Below are 11,371 nucleotides of genomic sequence, written 5' to 3'. Positions count from 1 at the left end.
GATACCGTGGAATGTGGCTTACCAGACACCTCCATCCATGGAATTTTCCAGGCAACAGTACTGGAGTGGGTTGCCATTTCCTTCTCCAGGGCATCTTCCCAACCCAGGAATCTAACACAGGTCTCCCGCACTGCAAGCAGACTTTTTAATGTCTGAGGCACCAGGAAAGCCCCCAAAGTTGTGCCTTGCCCCTCTCCCTCCTGTTTCACCATTAATAGGAAGAGACTAAGTTAGGGCCCACTCTGTTTCTTGAAGAGCAAGGAAATTACCCTCATCACCAAATGGTTCTAACAGAAAGGGAAAGTGAAGTGAAAGTCGCTCAGTCGTGTCCAACTCTCTGCAACCCCATGGACTATATAGTCCATGGAATTCTCCAGGCCAAAATACTGCAGTGGGTAGCCTTTCCCTTCTCCATGGCATCTTCCCAACCTGGGGATTGAAACCAGGTCTCCCACACGGAAGGTGGATTCTTTACCAGCTGAGCCACCAGGGAAACCTGTGTGGATAACAACGAACTGTGGAAAATTCTTCAAAAGATGGGAATACCAGAACACCTTACCTGCCTCCTGAGAAATCTGTATGCAGGTCAAGTGCAATAGTTGGAACTGGACATGAAACAATGGACTGGTTTCAAACTGGGAAAGGAGTACATCAAGGCTGTATATTGTCACCCTGTTTATTTAACTTATATGCAGAGTACATCATGTGAAATGCAAGGCTGGATGAAGCACAAGCTGGAATCAAGATTGCTAGGAGAAATATGGATAACCTCAGATATGTAGACGACACCATCCTTATGGCAGAAAGCAGAGAGGAACAAAAGAGCCTCTTGATGAAAGTGAAAGAGGAGAGTGAAAAATCTGACCTCAAACTCATTCAGAAACCTAAGATCATGGCATCTGGTCCCATCACTTCATGGGAAATAGATGGGGAAACAGTGGAAACAGTGCCTGACTTTATTTTCTTGAGCTCCAAAATCACTGCAGATGGTGACTGCAGCCATGAAATTAAAAGACGCTTGCTCCTTGGAAGAAAAGCTATGACCAACCTAGATGGTGTATTAAAAAGCAGAGACATGGCTGTGCCAACAAAAAGTCCATCATGTTTGGATTTGAGAGTTGGACTGTAAAGAAAGCTGAGTGCTAAAGAATTGATGCTTTTGAACTGTGGTGTTGGAGAAGACTCTTGAGAGTCCCTTGGACTACAGAAGAGGTCAAACCAGTCCATCCTAAAGGAAATCAGTCCTGAATATTCATTAGAAGGACTAATGCTGAAGCTGAAGCTCCAGTACTTTGGCCACCTGATGTGAAGAGCTGACTGATTAGAAAAGACCCTGATGCTGGGAAAGATTGAAGGCAGGAGAAGGGGACATCAGGATGAGATGGCTGGATGGCATCACCAACTCAATGGACATGAGTTTTAGCAAGCTCCAGGAGTTGGTGATGGACGGGGAAGCCTGGCGTGCTGCAATCCCTGAGGTCACAAAAGAGTCAGACACGATTGAGCAACTGAACTGAACTGATGGAATGAATGTTTGTATACCCCTAAAATTCATGTGTTTAAGCTCTTATCCGCAGAGTCTTTGGAGATGGGTCCTTTGGAGTGGAATTCGCAAAGGGATTAGTGTCTTTATAAGAAGAGATACCAGAGAGCTTGATTTTTCCCTCCACTCTGCCATGTGAGGACCATGTGAAAAGGTGGCTGTCTATAAGGCAGGAAAAGAGTCCTCACTAGAAAGTGACAGTGCTGACCCTTGATTTGGGACTTCTATTCTCCAAAACTGTGAGAAAGTAAATTTTTATTATTTAAATCACCCTGTCGTATTTGGTCATGGTATCCTGTCCAGGTTAAGATAGACCTCAGATGAATATTATGAACAGTTTTAAGCCAGGAAATTTAGATGAAGTGGGCAAATTGCTTGCAAAACATAAGTACAAAAGAAATAGAAAAGCAGCTTCCCTGGTGGCTCAGACAGTAAAGAATCTGCCTGCAGTGTTGGAGACCTGGGTTTGATCCCTAGGCTGGAAAGATCCCCTGGAGAAAGGAATGGCTACCTATTCCAATATTCTTGCCTTGGAGAATTCCATGGATAAGGATGGGCGGGCTTCCGTCCATGATGTTGCAAAAGTCAAACACAACTTATTGACTAACACACAAATAGCCCTATGCCTGTTTTAAAAATCAAATCGGTAATTTAAAAATTCAGGTGCAGTTTTCTTTTTTGTGGTCATATGAGTCGTTTGTCAAAGGTTGTCAAACTCTGCATTTAAAATGTAGGTGGGTTCTACCATATCTAAAATCTGCCCTAATAAAGTTAAATTTTAAAAAAGATCCATATTTCTAGGATAGTTTTTCTGGTAGATCCCTTCACTTTTGAGATGGGAATATATGAATTTTTAAAAAACCTCTTCCACTGTTCTGTTTGGAACATGATTAATATATAGTAGCCATTCAGTTCAGTTCAGTTCAGTCGCTCAGTCGTGTCCAACTCTGCGACGCCATGAACCGCAGCAAGCCAGGCCTCCCTGTCCATCACCAACTCCCAGAGTTCACCCAAACCCATGTCCATTGAGTTGGTGATGCCATCCAACTGTCTGATCCTCTGTCGTCCCCTTCTCCTCCTGCCCTCAATCTTTCCCAGCATCAGGGTCTTTTCTAATGAGTCAGCTCTTCGCATCAGGTGGCCAGAGTATTGGAGTTTCAGCTTCAACATCAGTCCTTCCAATGAAGACCCAGGACTGATCTCCTTTAGGATGGACTGGTTGAATCTCCTTGCTGTCCAAGGGACTCTCAAGAGTCTTCTCCAACACCACAGTTCAAAAGCATCAGTTCTTTGGCCCTCAGCTTTCTTCACCATCCAACTCTCACATCCATACATGACTATTGGAAAAACCATAGCCTTGACTAGATGGACCTTCGTTGGGAAAGTAGTGTCTCTGCTTTTTAATATGCTGTCTAGGTTGGTCATAACTTTCCTTCCAAGGAGTAAGCATCTTTCATGGCTGCAGTCACCATCTGCGGTGATTTTGGAGCCCAGAAAAATAAAGTCAGGCACTGTTTCCCCATCTATTTTCCATGAAGTGATAGGACCAGATGCCATGATCTTAGTTTTCTGAATGTTGAGCTTTAAGCCAACTTTTTCACTCTCCTCTTTCACTTTCATCAAGAGGCTCTTTAACCTTTGGCCTCTTAGTTTAGTTCTTCTTCACTTTCTACCATAAGATGGTGTCATCTGCATAGCTGAGGTTGTTGATATTTCTCCTGGCAGTCTTGATTCCAGCTTGTGCTTCCTCCAACCCAGCGTTTCTCATGATGTGCTCTGCATAGAAGTTAAATAAGCAGGGTGACAATAGACAGCCTTGATGTACTCCTTTACCTATTTGGAACCAGCCTGTTGTTCCATGTCCAGTTCTAACTGTTGCTTCCTGACCTGCATACAGGTTTCTCAAGAGGCAGGTCAAGTGGTCTGGTATTCCCATCTCTTTCAGAATTGTCCACAGTTTATTGTGATCCACACAGTCAAAGGCTTTGGCACAGTCAGTAAAGCAGAAAAAGATGTTTTTCTGGAACTCTCTTGCTTTTTCGACGATCCAGTGGATGTTGGCAATTTGAACTCTGGTTCCTCTGCCTTTTCTAAAACCAGCTTGAACATCTGGAAGTTCACGGTTCACATATTGCTGAAGCCTGGCTTGGAAAATTGTAAGCATTACTTTACTAACGTGTGAGATGAGTGCAATTGTGTGGTAGTTGGTGCATTCTTTGGCATTGCCTTTCTTAGGGATTGGAATGAAAACCAAACTTTTCCAGTCCTGTGGCCACTGCTGAGTTTTCCAAATTTGTTGGCATATTGAGTGCTGCACTTTCACAGCATTGTCTTTCAGGATTTGAAATAGCTCCACTGGAATTCCATCACCTCCAGTAGCTTTGTTCGTAGTGATGCTTCCTAAGGCCCACTTGACTTCACATTCCAGGATGTCTGGCTCTAGGTGAGTGATCACACCATCGTGATTATCTGGGTTGTGATGATCTTTTTTGTACAGTTCTTCTGTGTATTCTTGCCACCTCGTCTAAATATCTTCTGCTTCTGTTAGGTCCCTACCATTTCTGTCCTTTATTGAGCCCATCTTTGCATGAAATGTTCCCTTGGTATCTCTGATTTTCTTGAAGAAATCTGTAGTCTTCAGGAAGCCATTCAGTAGCCGTTCACGAAGTTTCTATCAAAAAGTACAAGATTTATTCAAGTTAAGTATTTTGAATGCTTATTTTCGTAATACAGTTTTCAGAAAGTCTTTTATCTTTTGTATAGAGAATAATTTGTCGAAGTTGCATATTCAGTACAGTAGAATTTCCTTGTTTCCTCCTTAAATTATGATTCCATATATGCTTAAATGCCTTTCTATTTTTAAATTATTGTATTTATCAAGTCTTTAATTATAACCTTTTTTGGGTCATATAGATGAGTAGTTCTTTAGGTTTTTAGATTTCACAGACTAATAAAATTTTGAATTAATTTTGAGCAATGTGTTAATTTTGCAAAGTAAGGACATCAAGAGAAAAAAGCCACTGTTGGCCTACAGTCTTCATTTTAGCACACAAAAAAGTAGGAAGAACATACTTTCCAGGTCAAATTAGCCCTCTTAAGAAAATGAAGACATATGTTGTTGATCTCTTTGTAATGGCCATTAAATCTAGCATTTAAATATTAATGCTGCTGCTGCTAAGTCGCTTCAGTCAGGTCCAACTCTGTGTGACCCCACCAGGCTCCTCTGTCCCTAGGGTTCTCCAGGCAAGAATACTGGAGTGGGTTGCTATTTCCTTCTCCAATGCATGCATGCATGCTAACTTGCTTTAGTCATGTCCAACTCTGTGCGACCTTGTGGACAGCAGCCCCTAGGCTCCTCTGTCCACAGGATTCTCTAGACAAGAATACTGGAGTGGGTTGCCATTTCCTTCTCCAAAAGAAAAGCATGAGCAGTATCTTATTAAAGATGGTTTTCTTTTACAAATCAAGTTCCCACATGTGTTTCATACCAGTGTCCTGCATATTGGAATAAAAGAAAGACCTCACATCTAGATGAAAACAAATGATCTGGAATTGGTTGCTAATATGTTACCAAACAAAAACTAGTTACCTCATTAGAATGATTCTCTAACAAGAGAACCAAAGGCAGAGAAAATATGCTAACATTGCAAAGAATCCTGAATTTAGGTTATATATGAGGATGAGTGGCTTGAATGAGAAGGTTGCTTAATTGGGATTAGATATTGTGAGATCTTTTTATCTGACATCTCTAGACATAGGCTGGATTATAAACTGTATATCTTGCTGTGATGTAATTTAATTTTCCAAATACTCATACTACAATTTCTAAATACTGTTGTTATACTCATTTTATAGGAAAAGAATCTGAGGCTCAGTTATATCAGAACACGATATCTGGTTTTTTAGCCCATGCTTTTAACATAGCAGAGACTTTTATAACACAGAAGAACTAAGAACTTGAATTGGTTATGTATCTGCATACTTCTTGATAAAAAGTTTGTCACGATTGGTTTTTATTTGATAGTACAGTTCAGGTTCAAGTAGCTTTGTGTGGGTATTCATTTTATTTCACACGTGGTTTTGCAGAGATTATAAACACCTCAGTTAATGAAATACCCTTCTTAATGTTCATTTATTTGCTTTGGATTATTCTGGGTAAACTTCTAAAAGCCTTTGCTCCTTAGGATGGTTTTCTAGTCTTTTAGCACCTTATGCTGGTTAAGAATGTACAAGGTTGTGGTATTTTTGTCTAGCCATCTAGGCTTACAGAGAGGGACGGTACAAAAAGGCATTTCATACTTGTCCAAGAGGTGATAATGTGGCATTTAATTTAGTGACAATATTATCACTCTGATACTATATACTGACAGTATAATCCTCATAAATCTGCATATACTCTGAAAATTTATTGTCATCATCAAGTTGCTTACTTTTTTTTCTAGGAATGGTAACACACTTTTGAGATTAAAAAAATTACCTTTAAACTTAAATTTGAATAATGCTCTTTTCACTTCCTAGCTGTATACAAAAATTATTTAATCTCTGATCTGTTAAATCTCTTAATCTCTTCATCTGTTAAAGTTAATAAGATATAATTTAATGTATTTTTATGTGTTAACCCCAGTGAGGCAGTGTAAATGAAAATAGCATGAAAACTAGAAATTAAGGATCTTTTTAGGTAGTTGGAAGCCTGTCAGGGTTTTTAGAACAGAATAATGGCATGAGACATACATTTAGGATGATAAAATGTTAGATCTTAGTGGAAGTGGAGGCAGTGACACTAAAGGAAGGCAGAGTAGAAGGGTCATAGGTCATAGGGATCATGGGTGAGGTGACATTGAGAGTCGAGATGAAAGTGGAATCAGTTATTTTGGAGGGAAAAATCAATGTTTCATGATGATTCATGAGGAAGGGAAGGAATCTTTTGACTCCCAGAAATTAAATACTTGATTTCCAATAAGTATTTGCTGATTATTTTCCACACACTGTCCTAGGCATTTGCTATATACAGGCACAGACCTGTAAGGACCTCTTGGAATTGATAATATTGTTAGGATGTTGCCTACATTCATGAACATAGAGAAATTGGGAGCAAGTGCTAGTTTTGGTATTAAGTCCACCTGTTTACCTGTGAGCAAGTGATGTTCTGTGCTATAGGAACAGATACAGAATATTTGAAATTTGTTTATTTAGGGTCACAGACATATGACTGTTTTTTTAGTGTTTTAGAAGTATTTTTAGTATTTAGAAAAATGGTAATCTCAGGTGTTTGAAAAGATTATATTTTTCTTCTAATAGTGCTAAGTATGATGAAGTGAAGTGAAGTCGCTCAGTCGTGTCCGACTCTTTGCGACCCCATGGAGTGTAGCCCACCAGGCTCCTCCATCCATGGGATTCTCCATGCAAGAATACTGGAGTGGGTTGCCATTTCCTTCTCCAGGGGATCTTCCCAACCCAGGGATCGAACCCAGGTCTCCCACATTGCAGGCAGATGCTTTAACCTCTGAGCCAGTATTAAAAAAACAACACTATAATGAAACTTTGGCTTTTAGATAATTTGCGTTCAGTCTTAGGTGGTGCTATTTCTGGGGAAGAAAAAAACCTTCCTGAATCTTACGTACATAAATTTGACTACTTGTTACAGGCTTGTCAGTTCTAGTTACTGTCAGTGTTAAAACGTAAGCTTTAAATAAAATTTGGCTATAAACTGGCATACTGGATTACAACAGTGGTTCTCAAACTTTAGGTTGCTTCAGAATCATCTAGAGAGCTTTTAAAAACACAGGTTACTGGGATGTTTCTGATTCAGTAGGTCTGAAATGAGGCTTAAAATTTGCATTTCCAAAAGGTGATGATACTTATGTTAAGAGCTGCCTATTATATCATAAATAATAGGATTATCCTAAGGAAATCACAGTTTAGCTTCTGAAAGTACTTTAAAAAGTGAATTGGCAAAAATTGTATAATGCCTGAGAAATAAACTTATTTTCATAAAAATGCATCTCAAATTTAAATCCTTGTAGGATGTGATAAACATGAAATTTTTATTACCATCTATCCTAAAAGTTTTTATTCTGTTTTGTTAGTAACAGGACAAACTAGAAAAGCATCTTTTAAGATAAATTAAAGATGATATAACTATTGTTTTCTATTCACAACAAATAGTTGACCATTTAGAGATTTTTGGTACCTCAACATATGTAATTCATTTATCAAGCACTTTTTCTTGAAGTTTAAAATCCAAGTTCAGTTTTAAAAAAATACACCTGCAGTGAAAAATTTTTAAAAACCCACTCATTGAAAAGCAGATGGTTTTGCTTTCAACTGTCTTCTACTCTTCTCCCATCAGCCCCGTAGTTCCTGAATTTCAAAACCTGAAACTCTTGGAAGATCAAATGTGATGATATGGTTAATGTAGTATGTCAACCCAAATTAGTTTCAGTAATTAAAAAACAAATCTTGTATTTTTTAGCTAATGGGAATGACAACAAGAAATTTAAAGGAGATAGACCTCCCTGTTCGCCTTCCCGTGTTCTCCATCTTCGCAAAATTCCAAGTGATGTCACCGAAGCAGAGGTCATATCATTAGGTCTACCATTTGGCAAAGTAACTAATCTTTTGATGTTGAAAGGAAAAAGCCAGGTATGTAAGTGTTAAAGATTGACCCACAATTATTATTTCTGGGTGTTAGTGGGAAAAAAAAAAACATTATTTTTAAGGGAATTCCCCAGTAGTCCAGTGGTTAGGACTCTGTGCTTTCACTGCCAAGGGTGCAGGCTCAATCCCTGCTGGGGGAACTAAGATCCTGCAAAGTGCAGCCAAAATAAAAAAATGAAAGGTTTTTATTTTCTTGAACTTTTTTTCCTAAATTTTGTTCTATTTGCATAGCTTTTAAAAATAGAACTTTTTTAATGACAGGAAGCAATAAACAAAAATATTATATGGAAAACAGGATTCTCTCTTATTTATTATCTTGACCAAACATATTTTACATTCTTAATTACAAAATGGTTTATGAAAATATCCTGTGATTATCAGAAGAGATTGGATTGTTTACCATCCAAGATTGGATAATGATGTCTGATTCAGACCCCTATCTTTAGTAAACTATTTAAATTAACTGCCTTGTTTAAGGTAGTTGAGGTTATTCAGAACTGGAGAAGTTAAATAGTGTGTCTTAGTGTTCAGTCCTTGTTGTGTTTATACATTTTTCTTACATCTTTTAGAGGTAGTGTAGGCACTTGGATCTTAATTTTCTTTACAGATACCACTATTGAGAATAGTATGGTTTGCACGGTTTGAAAAGAGCCAACATGACCATGTCTGATGGCTGTTTGATGTCTAACAGGCACATGTTACGTACATTATTATGTTTCATGTACTGTATCCTTTATTTTATGTCAGAGAGGCAGCAGGCAATGTCACAGTTTCCTTTGTTTCTGCTATTGGTTCCAGGTTTATATTTTTCTGTAGTGCTGATTGCTGTTAATTGCTTGTCTTTTGATCCTAAATCCTGTTCAGAAAATACCTTGTTAGTAATCTACTTCAGCAAGAGATTCTGATGTGAGTCACTATAGTAGTACTTGTAGGCATAATCATTCCATGGTTCTTGGAGGTGGAGTGTTGAGGATAGAGTAAGGGTTATTTTCACCAGCCTTTCTGTGGGTAGTGACTTTTGATTTTCTCTTCATCCTACATTATGAAAGTTGATCCTTGGCTGGATACTTTGGGAAAACATAAATAATTCTTTTACTGGACTCCATGTGGAAAATTTTATTTTTACATATGAAGTTTTAGGTTGTATACACGTATAGGAATGATTTCCTGACTAGAATCACCATATCCAAAGACATTGTTCAGCCTTTCCTTTGTGTGACATTGCAGGAGTCTCAACATTTAGTAGGGAGTTTACAGGAAGAGACTCTCCCCATATGGTGAATATTATTAGAATACAGTTTACAAATTCTATGTTGAAAAGATGACTTTAAAAAACCAGATAGTTGGGAAATACTGCCATAGCTATTTTTGTTACCTTGATCATTTTTATCTACTTCTCTTAAAAATATTAGAAAAACTGTATTACTTATACAATTGGATAGCAGCTTTAAAGTGTATCATGGACATTTGTACCTTTTAGATACTGTAAATGACTTAAAATCTGTTTTTTTCCTCGAAGATAGTGATTTGGATCATGAATTCTTCCTGTACTTTAAATTTGAAGTGTTCTTAGAGGTAGTTAGGACCCAGAACTGCTAGTATATGTTTTACCTTCTTAACCATTGAGACAGGGTGGTAAAATCTGCCACCTTGAAGATCTGTAAGTATCCGATTCCTGTCACATGAGTTAATGGGAGTCATGACAGTGAGGAGAAGCCATAGACAGAATGAGACATGGATACTAAGGAGCTTCTTCCATCTCAGTTCTTTTTAGTCTTCAAATAGCTAATATCAGTACAGTGGTTACCAATAGCCAAAAAAGGTCACTTGAATGACCCAAATGAAATCAATATTGATTTAATGTAGGATGTTCTCCCATTTCCCTAATTTGTACAATTTGAGCCTTGGCACATGAATGTTCTAATTACATTCATAAAAAGGCAAAGAACAACAGATCATTGGAGAAATTTTTAGGAAGAAACTGAACGCATCTATTTATAGTAGTGATGTACATATTTATTTTTGCTTTTTTAGTTGTTTCTAAATTTTAGAAAAAAACAAAGTAAGAAGAAGACCAAAAACCACACAGAGTTATTTAGTCAACTGTCAATTTCCCAATCCCAAATCCTTTATTGAACCCAACTTTTGTCAAATATGTTTTCAGTAACTATCAGTGATACAGTTAGAAACAAAATTCTTTTCATCCCCTTGGGGGCAATATGACTTCTGTTAAGAATGCATGAGTTTTAGAACAAGCTAGAATGACAAAATAGTTCTTAGCTGCCTTTCAAAAACAGGAGCTTTCACTTTACTTTCTTGTGTTTATTGCAGGCTTTCTTAGAAATGGCTTCTGAGGAAGCTGCTGTTACTATGGTGAATTATTACACTCCTGTTACTCCTCACCTTCGAAGCCAGCCTGTTTTTATTCAGTATTCCAATCACAGAGAACTTAAGACTGACAATCTGCCTAATCAAGCTGTAAGTATTAATGTCGTTTATAAAAATAGTTGTACGAATATATGATATAATAACTAATTTTCTGTTTTTTAAGTGGAAAAAAAAATCATGTGTTTTCCTTCATCATGAGATGCTCTATTGATAAAGATTGTATATATAAATTCTTATCCAAAGACTCCAATAAGAAAGCACTGCCATTTGAAACTGTGTTTGAGGATATGGCCTTAGAAGTGGCAGGCAATCAGTTTTCCCTTGAAACTGTTTCCATAAGCGGGGGAAAAGTACATTGTTAATGTCTCTTAAAATTTCAGATCTAAAGGAACTGTGGAAGTCAATCCTTTGTTTTTACAAAATATGTAACAAAGGCATTGAGAAGTTGAGTGGTGCTACTATTGTTATAATAAGAATTTATATAAATATGTTAATTAAATGATTTTTGACTCTCCAAGATAAATGTGGAATATAGAATATGAACATTTCTTACCTCATTTTCCAGTTTTGATATAATTCATACTGAAACTTCTCTGTCTCTCCAGGTTGATTTTTTTAAGTAGTTAAAATAGTAATTTGAAGTAGTTTAAGGGTAGGAAAAATTTATCCACGAAGCAAGTACATTTTAAAAAATAGGCTTTATATTATGCTGAGAGCATTGTTTGGCCCTGATAGTCTTGTGCTAGGCAAAAGAACTCCTTCAGCTCTTTGTTTCTGTGTTGA

At 37.5% G+C, this 11,371-nt stretch overlaps 1 protein-coding gene across 4 annotated transcripts in view; it reads left to right on the top strand.

Annotated features, from left to right (window-relative positions):
* Positions 1 to 11,371, top strand: part of PTBP3 (polypyrimidine tract binding protein 3) — a 91,943-nt gene that overhangs the window by 34,358 nt on the left and 46,214 nt on the right. For 2 of the 4 annotated variants that reach the window (XM_040239348.1, XM_040239350.1), the window contains 2 exons: positions 8,016 to 8,185; positions 10,532 to 10,678. In XM_040239348.1, coding sequence (XP_040095282.1) covers positions 8,016 to 8,185; positions 10,532 to 10,678 — 317 coding nt within the window. Of the gene's footprint in view, positions 1 to 3,881; positions 3,987 to 8,015; positions 8,186 to 10,531; positions 10,679 to 11,371 lie in introns of all 4 variants that reach the window. The other 2 variants (XM_040239351.1, XM_040239352.1) reach the window with 2 other exon arrangements.

The sequence above is a fragment of the Oryx dammah genome, unplaced genomic scaffold, assembly GCF_014754425.2.
Source record: "Oryx dammah isolate SB20612 unplaced genomic scaffold, SCBI_Odam_1.1 HiC_scaffold_1, whole genome shotgun sequence".
In the NCBI taxonomy this organism is placed as follows: domain Eukaryota; kingdom Metazoa; phylum Chordata; class Mammalia; order Artiodactyla; family Bovidae; genus Oryx; species Oryx dammah.
This window is presented reverse-complemented; position numbering and strand designations above follow the sequence as displayed.